The sequence below is a fragment of the Apium graveolens genome, unplaced genomic scaffold (assembly GCF_009905375.1).
Source record: "Apium graveolens cultivar Ventura unplaced genomic scaffold, ASM990537v1 ctg750, whole genome shotgun sequence".
NCBI lineage: Eukaryota > Viridiplantae > Streptophyta > Magnoliopsida > Apiales > Apiaceae > Apium > Apium graveolens.
This window is the reverse complement of record NW_027420377.1, coordinates 91768-108219: the sequence shown is the minus strand read 5'-3', so window position 1 is coordinate 108219 and position 16452 is coordinate 91768. Positions and strand designations below refer to the sequence as shown.

Genomic DNA, 16452 nt, shown 5'->3' with positions numbered 1-16452 from the left:
ATAACACATACCTCATGATGTGTATGGAGGGATTGTGTACGCTGTATGTAATTATAATGATGTTTGAAGTAAATTTAAAATTATATTTAAAGTCATGATTGGAAATAAAATAGTGATTCAGGTTAAAAGGGTGAAATATTGCATATAAAGGTATTATAAAATAAATTTATAATTGGAGATGGCCTAAATAAATGAAACTGTATTCGGTTATGATATGGGCCTTAAAATTGGACACACCATGATACAAACAAAATTGTCTTAAAACCCTTAAATTTTACATAAAACATAATTCATTAACATCCTTCAAATAACAGATAATTCATATTACATGAGGAAAGTTTTTAAAGACAAAATAAAGCATGCCAACAGATAAATTCATTAAACAACTGCCATGGGTTGTTTAGGCCTAAACTCGAAACCTTGTACGATAAGGCCAGCCTTGAGTACATTTGTATCAGTTGACATAAATCGCGTCTCCACCTCATCATCATCATCTCTTGCACTAGTCTCAAACTCTGCTATCTTAATCTCCATCCATTCGTCCTTCCTCCACCGACTAAACTCTCCATTTTGTTGCTCAATGTTGTGTGCAGATGTTCTTGGATAAGGATAAACTATGCTAGCTTCATCATCAGGCACCTCCTCTCTTTCATTAACAAATCTAATGGATGTCTTTGCCGAATCAAGTCCGCAGGCATCCTCATATATTTTAAAGACAAGATATTTTTCATAAGTGGTGTGAGGAGACAACATTCCAATTTTCATTTTGCCACGAATATCAACACACCGCCCCTTGTCAAGTACAGCAACCTCCTCTGAAAATCTGTTCACATGATAATACATTGAGGCATGAATGCATGATACATGCGATGAGAGGACGACTTTAATCATATTCATCACTTACAATGCGTTCGGAATACGTGTAAACTAGTCAAACTGTTCGTGAGTTACTCGAACTCGGCTCGTAAAAAATTCCAATTCGGCTGGGAATTAATCAAGCCGAGCTCGAGTTCGAGCTCGAGGTTTTCAAATTTGTAACCGAGTCGAGTTCGAACTTCCGATTACTCGGCTCGTAAGGTTCGAGCCTTATTGAGTCTCTATTATTTTCAGTTATTTTTATTATAAAAATATTTTTATATTTTTTATATATTATTTATTTATTATTCAATCGAACTTGAGCCAAACCATCCTATTTTGAATTTTTGTTAATATTTAGTGAAATAAATTCGAGTTTTCAAACCGAACTCAAGCCTACTGAACTTTTTACTTGAAATTAAAAGTTTGGTCGAGTTCAAAGCTCGAACCCGAACTATTTTTATTGAGTTCGAGCCGAGCCACGGTCTAGGACTCGGCTCAACTGGCTTACACCCCTAGTTTGGAGTTGTTGCACACAAAACTACAGTTTCTTGCGCAAAATTAGCTCAAATCCTATTTTATTAAAATTTTAAAATCTGCTCATTAGAAAAGTGTTTTTACCAAAAAGGACGAGGAAGTATGCTTTTGAAAAAATACGACCTTGTAGTTCTAATTCTACTATTAAATCACATTTAAAATATTATTTTTTCATAAAATATGTGTATATCAATAATATTATAAAATATTAAATATCAAAATATGTGCATATCAAAAATATTATTAAATATTTATTTTGTGAAATAACACTTTCTCTATCAATACTATCATTTCTAACCGTAATTGCCTAAAGTGATTTACTTCTTTTACAAGATAATGTCATATGACCTGCATTTCATAAAATTGACTTGCATTCACGAATGGAGACCAAGAATAGTCAAAATTATTTAGATTTATCCTTAAATTGTAATTAGCTGGTTGGGTGTGACCGGTGAGGTGAAGTTATTCAAATTATTTAAGGTAAACTTTGGTCATCCCAGTCTTAAAAAGAATAATCTTACATTTCATTCAGTTGTTTCTATATATTATTTTCCAACTTTGACATTTGATAAGCACTTAATTAAATACCAATAATGAAATCCCAAATAAATATTAAAGAAAATAATATTTTATATTTTAAAACTAATTTCACGGGGAACAATTATTTTATAATCATATTTTAATTAAAATATGTATAAGTATCTTAATGTTTATTAAACACATATTTAATTTTTATTTATAATCTTTTCTAACATTAATACATCTTTAAATCTCATCGTTAAATCTTTAGTATACCTATTTTATTTTTAAAAACCTTATTACAAAACTTTACATTAATGAAATAATTATTGAAATTATATTTAATGATTATTATTATTTTACATACATATAAAATAAACACATATAACTATTTTAATTAAAACTTATATTAACAGAAAAAATACTGGATCTAATATTTAAAAAACTATCTTAATTGAAATACAATTAATAGACAAGGATATAAAAACATAAAAAAATATCAAAATGTTAAATATTAAATATTAAAAATAATACAATGAAATAAAGTTAGTAAACAAATAATAATATCAAGAAATAATTGAGAGAATTACCACATTGCCATCGTCCAGCAAGATAGCAGAGTCACAGAGAGAAAAATAAAGTTGTTTTTTCATGGTGTAAGTCAAGGTGGAGATTGATCTCGTGAGAATTTGATTAATATCGGGTGGTAAAAATTTGTTCCATAACTCATCCGAATCACTTGCAGCCCTCAATTCTGTTGAAACACCTGAAGCTCTACATGTATCCTTGGGTGATGTGAATGATAATATTAACGATAGGCAATTCTCCCTAAGGTGCTCCATCTTAGTTCTTTTGTGATGTATGTTTTTCTTCCCCAAATTTGTCTTAAAGTTGATTGTAATGATATAATTTGTTTTTTATTATCTTTGCTCCCTTATTTTTAACGCTACCTACCAGAAAGGTTTAGATGTTTCTAGATTTAAGCTAAACGGGCCTATACCTCAAGGTCCATCATGACCCACATTTTTTAAGGTCCAAAATTTTGATGACCGGTCTACACAGCTCATTTGAAAATAAAATGTTCACAAATTATTTAAACTAGTAATCTTCCCCGTGCTTCGCACACGTAAATTCCTTGCAATATACAAAAGTATTAAAAAATTTTGATTTTTCAAATAATGATTTTGCAATATACAAAAATATGAAAAATAATGATTTTTTGTAAATTTAAAAAATTCTAAGAAATATAAAAATTGAATGATTTATTAAAAAAGAAATATTATTATAAAATGCAAAATTTATTTCTAAAAATTTTATACCGAAAATATATCATTTCGTAATTGTATCTCGTACTTAAATTTCGATTAAGAAAACTTTTATGTTAGTTGAATTAACAAAGTCGATGTTACATTTTTGAAAATTTTTGAAACTTATGATTCTAAAAAATGTTAAACTATTATACATAAATTGCTTGGAGAGTTTTTTTAAAAAAATTATAAAAAAACGCTTGGAGAAAAAAAATTTAGGTTAAAAAATTATTAAATAATAAAATAATAGTTGTGTCATGGTTAATATTAAAATAAATAGGTGACTATTTATGTTATAAACATTATTGTAAAAACGACACGGCCCCTTACTTTGTAAAATAATATTTTTCTTTTGCTCTAGAAATTTTACTTTTTTAAAAAATTACTTTGAAAATTATAATTTAATAGATGTAAAATATTAAAGAAAAATAAAATATTTAAAATCCGTGTAGTGTGCAAATGTTCTTGAATTAAAAAACAATGACTATATGTTTAGTCCAAACCTAACCACATAATTAATTTTAAATATTACTATGCTTTAATTTGAACTCTATTAATATTTATATGCAACAATCTCAAGTTTACTTTTTTAGATCTTAGTTATAAGATTTAATAAATATACAAATATGTATGTTTATCTAAAAAATATTTACAAATATGTACATTTGATCTAGTAATTTTATGTTTATTGTAATAAGATTGAAAAAACTTGTTAAGTGTAATTTTTACAAATTTGTGAGTTTATTTTCTCTAATTATAATATTTTATATTTACTTGTGTTTCTCTATAGATTATTATTTATAATATCTCTTTTTGCACCATTTTTTTAACCTAATGTTAAACATCAAATCATAAAACAATTCTACCAATTAAAATTTAGTACACACTATATTCTTACAAGTATAACAACATGGCAAATTATTTTTCTTTAAAGTTAGATTAATAGAGAAAAAAACACTATTATGTCCGATTCGATTGATCTTACATTTCCCAATTTTTTAATCTCAATAACAGGTTACTCTGGACGATCACGATTAACAACTTGAACAAAAAAATGTCTTCTCTCTCAAAGGTTAACAGCTATGGGGTTGCTGCCAACGGGAAAAAATTTCAAAATGAGGGGACTAAGGAAGGTGAGTTGAACGTAGCTAAGAAGGGGTTTAGTGCTGAGAGCTTTAAACGGAAGCTTTAAATCAGATCCATTGGAGAAGCTTGAAAGGTAGGGGAGGGTTGGAATGGAAGGAGAAGAGTAGAAGTGTAGGAAAAAGTCAAGGTGAAAGGGGAAATGTCAAGACTTATGCGCAAGCATTAAAGAATGAGAAAGACAAGATGGTGGATGTCAAAAGAGTTGTGGATGAGGGGGAGTGGTAAATGGTGCAAAGGAAGAAAAAGGTAGGGAAAGCAAGAATGGAGTCAAGTTTCACGATTTTTCTGTATAATATTCCGGGAGAGTGCATAGCTAGGGAAATTTGGAATTGCTTGAGGGGTTCAGGGGTTATTTTGGATATAATTCTGCCTGGAAAAAGGGACAAAAGAGGGAAAATATATGGTTTTGTCAAGACAACTTCGGAGCTTGAAGCCGGTACAATTATTCTTAATGTTAAGGGAAAGGGGGGTTTAGGATCTTATATTCATATGAGTCTTAATGAAAAAAGGTTAGTAGAGATCAAGGAAAAGGAGATTTTAGGGTGTACAAAGATAATGTGGTTGGGTCAAATCAGATTAGGAATAGGGATGACTATAATAATATTAAGAAGGATGTTGTCAAAATGAATGCTGAGGTTGGAAATAAGCATGAAAATGGAAATCAGGAGAAGGAGTTGGGGGTTGAAATGTTTGAATATATTGAAGCAGTAGTAGATAAAGAAGTTGAGGAGGGTTTATATGATACCAACGTGGCTTTCTCAAGAACTGATGAATCAGCCAGCTCGTTGCAAAATAAGTTACGAGTAGAAGGGATAGAACAGGTCAATGTAGTGGGATTAACTTCTCGAAAGTTCTTATTAGCTAGTATGCATGACAAGGGGTGGGAAGAATATGCAGATAAGCTTTTTGAGAAATGGTTTAGGAGTCTGAGAAAATTTAAAGATGACGATCTGGTTATTCCCAGGACAGTATGGTTACAAAGCTATGGGATCCCAATGAATGTGTGGTTAGAAGAAAATTCGAAGGGCTATACGAGATGGTTGGGGGATTGGATTAGTTGGTCCTATCAGAAAGATAATGAGAGTGAGTTTTTTAATCCAGTCATTTGTATATCTACTACAAGAAGGGAAAAGATTGCAGAGTCCATGAATATATTAGTGAAGGGAAAGCTTTATCCAATTAAATTTTTTGAAATTGAAAATAGGAAGGAGTTGAAGAATAAAATGGGTTCAATGAGTTTATCTGAAGGAGAGATTATATCAAAAGTTATGAAGGAGCATGGTAGAATGGAGTCAAAAGATAAGGACTTAAAAGTAGATAGGGAAGTGAGTACTAGTCAGGCTGTGGAATCCAAAGTTGTAGCAGTAAGGGGAGTCAAGGCTACTCGAAAGGAAATGTAGGTGTTCTTCAGGAACTTGAATTGCGTAAAAAGGTGGAGGTGTTGGAGGTGGATGGAAAAGTGCATGAGGGGAGGTTGGTTTTGTTAAATAGTCAAGCTGCAGAAGAAGTGGTTAGAACAAACTCTAAATCAACTAGTAAGGATTTTTTAAGTGAGCTGAAGTCTGGAGAGACAAAGAACATAGTGGAAAAGTCTGACAGTTTAGAGTCTGGTGTTTTTACTGGTACTTCACAAGGTACTTTGTGTAATAAAATTATTACGCTCAAAGTCAAAGGAGTGGGTAGACCTAAAAAGAAAGGTAAAAAGTTTAACAATCCTTTTGACTTGAAAGGACGTGTTAATTTAGGATGTAGGAAGTATCTTGGGAGAAATAATAGGTTAGGCCCTTGTTTAGGGTTTGGAGGTAGTTTTGTGACTTTGTCAGGAAACAAAGAGGTAAAAAGGAAAGAAGCTGCTAGAGAAATAATAGATTGTGCTGAACAAATTGGGCTAAAGGTGTTAGGGGATAGAGAGAAAGTTATTATTGGGATAGCAGAGCAGCTGCAAAAAGGAGAATTGTAAGATTGAAGTAGTAAAGAAGTTGTACTGTAGTAAAAGTAAACCATTATGTCAGTAAAAGATATAAGAATAATATCTTGGAATTGTAGAGGGTTGTGTAATGGTGTGAAGAGAAGAATGGTTAAAGATATGATCAAATCTATAAGAGTTAATATACTGTGTTTGCAGGAAACAAAATGTATGGAATGGAATAAATTTTGGGAGAAATCCATTTGGGACAGTGGTCAGGTAGGATGGCTTATACAGAATTTAGAAGGTTTGTCAGGGGGACTGATTTTAGCATTGGATAATTTGTGTTATAAAAATTTAGGCTCGGCTTCAGGAAAAACTTGGCAGTGGGTTCAGCTCAAATGCATCTTAACAGATGAAGTTTTTATATAGTCAATGTGTATGGTCCTTTAAACTTAAAAGGTAAGAGGCAATTTTGGGATGAGATATGAAAAATCTTACTTATCACAGGAAATGAGTTGGTGTGTGTGCTTGGGGACTTTAATAGTATTATGGATGAAAAAGAGAGTGTCAATTGCACATATAGAAGATTAGATGTGCAGGGTTTTAAAGATTTTATTAAGAATAATAATTTGTGTGAGATTGGGTTGATAAATGAAAGTTTTACTTGGTTTGGTCCTTTTGGAAGGTTTAGTAAGTTAGACAAAGTTCTGGTGAATGATAGTTGGTGTGCTCGAGATAACTGGGAAGTTATGGAAATTAATAGGATGATATCGGATCATAGACCTTTGTTGATGTATGCTTGTAAAATTCTGAATGATCCAGTGCCTTTTAGGGTGTTTAATTGGTGGCTGTATGATGAAGAGGTTAGGGTGAAAATGGAAAATTTTTGGAAGCTAGGTAAAGAAGCTAGGTAAAGAAGCTAGAATGCAAGTGAATATTCAAGTCATGTTAAAGAAATTTATGTTGGGAATGAAACAATGGTGCAAAGGAGCTAAGGATAAGCTAGAGATTAAGATTAAAGAGGTAGAAAACATATTGGAATGCTTAGATGGTAGTCATGTTGGAGGAGAGGAAGTTGTTAGGTGCCAAGTAAGATTAGCTGATAGTTATAGGAAAAAGGATTCAATGCTAAGGCAGAAAGCAAGGATTAATTGAAATCTGCAGGGGGACAAAAATACAAAATTTTTTAATGAAGTGATTCAGAAAAGGAGATGTAGAAATAAAATTGACAGAATTGTTGTGGATGGAAAGGTTGTAACTGAAGCTCAGGAGGTCAGAATGGTTTTTTACAAGTACTTTAAAGCTATATTCAATTCAAAAAAGATGGAATGTTTGGAGGTGGGGTCACTTATAGATAAGAGGTTAAATAAGGAAGAAGTGTTGTTTTTGGAGAGGGATTTCTGTATGGAGGAGATAATAATTGCATTGAAATCATTCAGTAGTGATAAAGCTCCTGGGCCAGATGGATTCAACATGAAGTATATTAAGGAGTTTTGGCCTTTTCTAAAGGATAAAGTGTTGGAAGGGTTTAATTCATTTGCTAATACTGGATGTCTTCCTATATGCTTTAATTCTTCATTCATAGCTCTGGTTCTTAAGGCCAGGGTACCAAATAAGCCAAGTGAGTTTAGACCTATAAGCTTAATAAATAGTGTTGCTAAAATTTTAACTAAGGTGTTGGCAAATAGGCTAAGTACAGTTTATGATAAGTTAGTAGGCGTAAATCAGTTTGGTTTTGTAAAGGGTAGGCAGGCTGCTGAAAGCATCTTCATAGTAAATGAGGACTACCACAGTATGAAGAAGTCAAAGAATAAAGGTTTGATCTTAAAATTGGATTTTGAGAAGGCTTTTAACTCTGTGAATTAGAGTTTTTTGTTCAGAACTCTAAAGTGTTTGGGCCTGGGGACCAGATGAATTAAGTGGATGGAAGATTTTTTAAGTCAATAAGGATATTTGTGCTGGTTAATGGTACACCTACTAAAGAATTCAGCATGTCTAATGGTATTAGACAAGGGGACCCTCTTTCTCCCATGCTTTTCAATTTAACGGGAGAGGTACTAAGCAGTATATTAAATGCAGCAAGTGAGCAAGGAATCATTGAGGGCTTACAATTGGGAAAGGAAGGTAAGAAAATTACTCATCTGCAGTATGCTGATGATACAATAGTTTTTTTACAAGGAAATGAGAAATCCATTCTGGGAATAAAAAAAGTATTACAATGTTTTTCAGTTGTTGTCAGGTTTGAAGATTAACTTCCAAAAAAGTAGCATATACTCTTATCATATTCCAAATTCAGAACTTAATTTTATGGCAGAAAGGTTGGGTTGCAAATTAGGATCTTGGCCTTTGGTTTATTTAGGGAGTTAAATTGGTGTTAGCTCAAGAAAGAAAGTTTTTTGGAAACGATTGGTGGAGAAGTTTAGGAGTAAATTAGCCAACTGGAAGAGAGATAGTTTGAACCAAACTGGGAGGTTATCTTTGGTTAAGTCTACTTTGGATAGTTTACCTATCTATTGGTTTGCATTACACAAAGTACCAGTAGGAGTATGTAATCAACTAGAAATAATTAGAAGGGATTTTTTTGGGGAAACTCTTCAGGGGATGGAGAAGAGAAAGGTAAAAAGATGTATTTAGTAGCTTGGAGCTTAGTATGCAAGTCAAGGAAACAAGGAGGATTAGGCCTGAGTTCATTGAAGATTAGGAACTCATTATTGCTTTGTAAGTGGTGGTTTAAATGGCAAGCTGAGAGAAAGATGGCATGCAATGTATGGTTAAGAGGCAAGTATGGTTGTGGTCAGAGTGAGGGGTTAGAGTTGCTAGGAAAACAGAAATCATGCTTAATAATGGTACAGGGCATAATAAAGGCAGTTGCTAAACACTCTGAATATGGTTTTTTTGGACCTAGATCTATGAGATGGGAAGTTGGTGATGGGGATTCAGCTCTTTTTTGGGAAGATCTTTGGTACAAAGATATAACCATAATGGAAAGATTCCCTAGGTTGTACAGTCTTTCTAAGTTACAACAGAAAGAAGTAAGCATTTTTAAGACCTTATGGGATTGTTATGATAGGAGTGGTGAGGTATTTTGGAAAAGGAAGTTGACAATTTGGGAATTAGAGGATCTGAAGGAGCTTGAAGATATAGTAAATGCAGTGAGCTTCTCTGCTAAAAAGGACATAATTATTTGGGTACCAGTTAAGGATACATACAGTAGCAGAGTAGCTTATGAAGTACTGGTCAACAGTGAAGTCGAGAAAGGCAATGAATGGGAACAAATTTGGAAATACAAGGTGCCTGAAAAGGTAAAATTATTTTTATGGAAGGTAAAATCAAAAATTGTTCCAACAAAGGTTTGGTTAGCTCACAGAATGCATGACTACAGTAAATGTAAGGTTTGTTTATTATGTGGTGTTGAGAAGGAGTCCCAAGAGCACATTTTCTGGGAGTGTGTTTTTTTAAGGAAGATTTGGATTTTGGTTTTAAGTTGGTGGGGGATAGTTTCAAAGGTGTATGTTGTAGATTGGGGTTCAATGTGGAGATCTAAGGTGGTTTTTCATCATGAAGGAATTAGATCAGATTGGAGTACTGTGTTAATAGCTACTATGTGAACACTTTGGAAGCATAGAAATTAATGTATTTTTGATAATAACTCTCCAAATCACAAACAGGTATATATTCTGATCCAAAGTTGAGCATTGGAATGGTGTTTGGTTAATGGGGATATCAGCACAAAGAGAAGGGAATGGTGGTTTACTAATCCAGTTGGGGTAGTTACAGCAAGTGAGAAAGATTTTTGGACTGACTTTGTAAAGAAAGGTAATTTTGATATCATTACATGTATAGATGGAAGTTTTAAGAAGGAGATTCAAGGAAAAAATTTAGCTGGCATTGGTGGAATAGTTCAAAATAGTGCAGGAGAAATACTAATGCAGTTTGCAGGACCTGCATTTCTTCTTAGTGTGTTAGAAGTGGAGAAATTTGCTTTAGAAACTCCTCTTGAGTCAATCAAGGATTGCAGGTGGTTCAGTAAGCATGTATTGGTGTTGTCGGATAATGAGAAATTAGTAAAGAAAGTGGATATGGGTTTACTCCAGGAAAAAATGTGGAATGAGAAGGTGTTAGATATTCAGTTAAAGCATATTAATAGAAGGTGGAATGGAATTGCAGATGGGCATGCAAAAAGGGGAGTTTTTCTGAATAAATTGGAGGTGATTAAATAAGAATTTTTTACGTGTTACAGTAGTTTATTTTTCTTCGGTTATCAGGATTTAGTAAATTTTAGATATTAAATTGCCTAGTTATGATTAGGAGTAGTGTAATTATTTTGCTTGGAGAGAATGGAAAGGTTTTTTAGATACCTTCTTGGAAACTTAAAAGGTTGCGTTAGAGAACAGTTTTGAGGCTGTAGAGTCATTTTGACAGTCTCTTGGGGGACTAATTGGGGGTAGTATATAAGTGGCTCTCTGCATGTAGACAATCTCACACATGCTTGTTAAGAAACTTAGTTTATATTCGTTGGGGAGAGAGTTAAGTTTAGGGTTTACATTCTTGTTTTAGGGTTTTAATGGAGAAAGGGAATATTAATATTAATGCAAGGTGGTTGATGCCAAGTAAGGGGGTGGTGAAGTATAATGTGCACAGTTATTTTTCACATGAAGCTTTGCCCAATGGGCGTCATTCGGGTATAGGGGCAGTGTTCAGGGATTATCTAGGGGTCATTGTGCATATAACTGGTGGGTCTCTGGGTTTGGGTGATTAGAGGGAGAATGAGCTGCATGCATTGTTTGAAGGGCTTAAGGAAGCATACTACAAGGGATATAAGAGATTGATTATGGAAACTGATCATGTAGATGCGTATTGGGAGTTGCTTAACTCTCCGGTTCTTGGTGGTAGGCCTCAATACGCTCATGTATTGTGGCAGTTAAATCAAAGGAAGGCTGATAGGAACTTTAAGTGTGAACTTAGGCTGGTTGATAGGGAAGCCAATGTTCTAGCGGCTTATTTGGCGGAATATGGGGCTAACCATTGGGATAGGATGGTTATTGTGGAGAGGGACTTTGGAAGAATTGAAGAATTTTGGTATCTAGACATGGGGCTTGGAAGTATTGAGCAGAGGTTCAGGGCTGTTAGGAAGGAGAGATTGAGGCTGAGGTGCTGGAAGATGAGGTGATGGATCCTCAGGAAGTTGGTTTGCAGAATGGAGCTGAGGACCAGGGAGTTGGGTTGCAGAATGAAGAAGTGGATGCAGATGAAGAGAATTTGGGAGAGCATCAGATTGTGGTGGCTTTGCCTGCTGCTGGGATGCTTGAAGCGGTTGATGTGCAGCAAGGAGAGGCAGAAATGGAGTCGTGAATGCATTTCATCTACAGTAATTATGGACTACTTTTGTCATCCTGCCTTTGTTGGAAGAATGAAACATATATTAGAGAACGGTTCGTTCAATAACAAATGATTGTTATAGCATACCCTAACTCTATAATTATAAAGAAGAGTTTCTTCCTAGGGCTCCTTGGGTTTAAAAATACTCACATGACCACGTCATGTTATCTACATAATACTCGGGTGCTCTTAATTGTTTCTAATTATATCCTTATATTATTAATAATAATAACTTAACTTAACATAACTATTATAACTATTATTAATAAGCGAAACCCCTCATATACATGTGTCACTAATAATCGTATTATCAACTTTTGGTTTCACTTATTCATTATACTTTTGTATATCTTTTAATTCTATTAAAACTTTTGTTTAGACCCTTTTTCGTGTATGTATGTCTTATACTTCCATGTATCTCATAATTCTATTAAGTTTAATATTATTTTTGGTATTTTTTACTTGTATGTGTCTTATAATTCTATTAAGTTTGGTCCCAAATTTGATATTACCTTATTTTTATCCAACTCATATTTTGGTTTCACTCCAATCATCCTATTTCTGATACAACTCTATATTATTTTATTTTTAATGAAATAACTAAATTATTAAAATTGTATTGTAATTATTCCTATTTTTATTGCAGCTCGATAATCCTATTTATGATATGATGCTATATAACCCTGGAGTATTTTTTTAATAAAATAATAAAATTGTTGAAATTATAAATTTATAATATTTAATTATAATTCTAATACAAATAATGTATTTAACACATGTATATTACAATTTTTTATACTTTTTGTTAAGTAATTGTAAATAAAAAATAAAATTAACAATGACTTTAATTCTCGTTTTGCTCTCACCATTATTTTACCTTTAGATTTATATGTTTTGTCCAATTCTAAATTGTTTTTCGATAAATTAATACGATTATTAGAATTATATTATAATTCCCTTATTTTTTTTAATAATCAATTATATTGTAATAGATAACATATATATATAATAATGGTGATGTACAATGAGAACAAGGACTATGCTACTTCTAACACCGGATGTCTGAAAATACATATTACCCTAGAGTGGGGGTTAAAATACCGGCCAACTTATGCGTACTAATATTTTGTTTGAACTATACACATGTTTTATGCGTGATCACGACAACTAAAATTTTGAGTTTATTGAATACAAATGTGTTCAACATGTGTATCATATATTAAGAAAACAATTATAAAACATGCATGTTGGGCATATTTATGCCTAATATATACAAAATATATATCTTAATGATATACATTCAGTACACGTATTACACATACTGGGTATATTGGGCCATCCTTCCACCACTAGATAGTTTGGGTTGAGTTTTTTAAGTAAAAATTAGAAATTTTGACATAACACACATATTATTATGATTTGTAAAAATTATCTAAACAAATTAACCAGGTATGGGTGATCAACTTGTATATAATAATTAATACATAGCTGACTTCTTATTCAACTTCTGGAAATTTTGGTACTGTACACTATACGGTAATAATCTCAACTTATATGTATATAATAAATGTTACAACTTCTTATTCAATTTTTGCCACTGCTGCACACCGCGTAAAACCTACGAACTCACGCAATAGCCTGCAAACAACGTCAGCCACATGAGGCATAATCATAAATTCTCCTCCCGTGGATTCAAACCAGTGACCAAGAGGATAGTTATCCCCTCTTTAACCAGCTGAGCCAAATTTTATTATTATCATCAAAACAATCTCAACCATTAAAAATATATATTTAAAAAGACGATATTATATATTGTAGAATAAGTGATACAATAATATCCTTATTCAATTATAAATAGAATAGAAAAAAATTACATTATTCTACTATTATTTAAACTAGCATTTTACGTGTGCTACACACCTAACCACAACAGACCTACAATTATCAATTGTCTTTGCAAAGAATAAAGAGTTGGAGGCTAGTCTCGAGATCTTTTTCATGAAATTATGAAAAAATCATGTAAAAAACTCAATCTTGACATTTATTTACTATACTTTTTTATTTTAAAATTAAGAAATTTAATATTTAGATGTTTAATAAAATAAACACATAAGTCAATAACTACCTTAACTTTTCTTAAACTCTACTCTAGATCTTTAAATTCACATTAATAGAAAAAAATATTATTAATATTAAAAAATTAATGAAAAAAACTAAAATATGGTGTTTTTTCATTATTACACTTTCTCTATCCTTTTTTTCAATAATATGATCCTCCGTCTTTTCTCTCATTAACCACACCCATCGTGTCTCTGTTATCCTTCGCCGTCATCATCATCTTTCATCATTTCCAATTTGATATGCTAATTATTTTGCTTTTTGGTTGGTTAATGAATCATGAAATTACCTTTTTGTTAATTTAATTCACCTATTTCCGTTGATATTAACATTTTGACAAAATGGTATCAATAAAAAATATAATTTATTTTTTATTGATTCAGATTTCTCACATACCGGATTGAAATTGATTTTTTTGTAACATATGCAACCAAAATCAAATCAAAAAATAATATAACAAATGCCGGTGAATAAACCCCAAAATTAACATTGAGAACAATAATTATTCAAACGTACTTACTATTTTAATAAATATATATAAAATAATAAATAAAATATTAAAATGAAAATTCATGATTAGTAAAAGAATTTTAGAGTAAGAAATTGAACAAATCACGTTATTCAACAATTCTTATCACATGTATCAGGGACATGTTGGTTAGGGTTTTAGCTAATGATTCATTAAACCACTGGGTTGCTAATGGCTACCAATCCTTTATGCCAATACCTACCAGAAGAAATCATACAGCAGATTCTTGTTAAAATACCTTGCATAAAATCAATACTAAGATGTGTTAGATATTTTAGTGTAATTGGATTAACTAGTTGACCAATGTGATTGTAATATTTCATCAAACAAATCAGGAGAGTGCGGAGTGCATGCTTGTTTGAGTTTATTATGATTTTTGGTATTGGCGGGGTTGGTGTTAATGTGAAAAGACATGTCTTTTAGACACAACCGCATACCTCAAAGGACGTGTCTTAGGACATGTCTTTTGGACATGTATGGACGTGTCTTAGGACATGTCTTTTGGACACCTATATAATACTTGTAACAGATTTGGTCATCGATATAGAAAAAAAATAAAAGGTTGGTTATTGAATTCACACAAAATACATCATTCTCTGTTCTTATATTCTGATTTTATCCGGTTGAAAAGTTTGGATAACCACCAAATTGTTTCAATCTGAAATTGTTTGTCAAGACTTCAGAATAATCCAAGTTATCCTCAATTTTTTTACAACAAAGATTGAAACAAATTTGTTTTCTGAAGATGGCGAATAACGAATCTGTAAAAGATATGACTAGTAAGTTTGCAAAACCATACAAGTTTGAGGGACATGGCTTTAGAAGATGGCAAAAGAAGATGCATTTCTTGTTAACCACATTAAAAGTTGTGTACGTTTTGAGTACTCCAATGCGAGAAATGATTGAGGAGGAAACTGTAGAACAGACTAGAAGACACTGCAAATGGGAGAATGATGACTACATCTGTCGGGGTCACATCTTAAATTGTATGTCTAATTCTCTTTTTGTTATATACCAAAATGTTGAGTCTGCAAAAGAATTGTGAGATTCCCTTAAATCCAAGTACATGGCTGAAGATGCTTCTAGCAAAAAGTTTCTGGTTAGTAATTTTATTAACTATAAAATGGCTGATACTAGACCGGTCATGGAACAGTATAATGAACTGTTAAGGATTTTGGGACAGTTTGTTCAACACGACATGAAAATGGATGAATCCTAAGGGAAAGAATCAAGTCGGTAACTCTTCTGTAAATATGGTTGAAGATGGTGGATCTTCTAAGAATTCAAACAAAGACAATGGTAAGAAGAGGAAGTTTATAAAAATAATAATACCTCTTCCAACAAGAAACCAAAATTGACATGTTGAAAGTATGGCAAACCTAGTCATTTCAAGAAGGATTGTCGGGTTGGTAAAGGCAAGCATAACGCTGGTCCAAGTGGATCTAAGGATCCAGAAAAGCAACAAGGTCAGATTTTAATAAAAATTATAATTCTAGGCAGAATTATGTGTCACTAATTCTAGGCAAAATTATAAATGCCTCATAATACAAAATTATGAGGCATTTATGTGCATGATTATAATGTTGCATGGTGGATTGATTCTGGAGCAGAAAGACATGTTTGTAATGATCTTCGTTGGTTTGAAGATTTTCAACCAATCGAAGATGGATCTATGTTAAGGATGGGAAATGTTGCAACTGAACCAATAAAAAGACTAGGAAATGGTCTGTTCAGATGTCTCACTGGACGACAATGCCATCGCTGTAGTAGTGATAGTTGCCATATTGTAGTCAGGAAAGGTTATCATGCACACAGCTAGAGTGTTTTGATTGAAAGTGTTTGACATGAAACTATGAGACAATAGCTACCTCTAGTGATCCTTACATGTTCTGGATATCCAGCTCGAACTATATCCTTATATATCATAGAATCTCTTATGGTTATATTCAAAACCCTTGTTGAGCGAGTTTTGAGAATGTAGACGAAATATTTGTAATATGCGAAGAAATTGATGAAGAAATTGAGAAACTACTGAAAGCCAGAATAATATGCGAAGTCAAGTACCCGGAATGGCTGGCAAATGTAGTGATGGTGAAAAAAGCAAACGGAAGATGGAGAATGTGCATCGATTACACAGACTTGAACAGTGCATG

At 32.4% G+C, this 16452-nt stretch overlaps 1 protein-coding gene across 1 annotated transcript; it reads right to left on the bottom strand.

Moving 5' to 3' along the window:
* Window positions 1-378: 378 nt before the first annotated feature.
* On the bottom strand, window positions 379-843 carry LOC141704165 (F-box protein PP2-B15-like). Its single transcript, XM_074507475.1, has one exon. The coding sequence runs from the start codon at window positions 841-843 to the stop codon at window positions 379-381; it is 465 nt and encodes a 154-aa protein (XP_074363576.1).
* Window positions 844-16452: the final 15609 nt, after the last annotated feature.

What these genes read in the sequence shown, in the direction of transcription:
- LOC141704165 (XM_074507475.1), bottom strand. Translation starts at nt 843, where the DNA reads ATGTATTATCATGTGAACAGATTTTCAGAGGAGGTTGCTGTACTTGAC.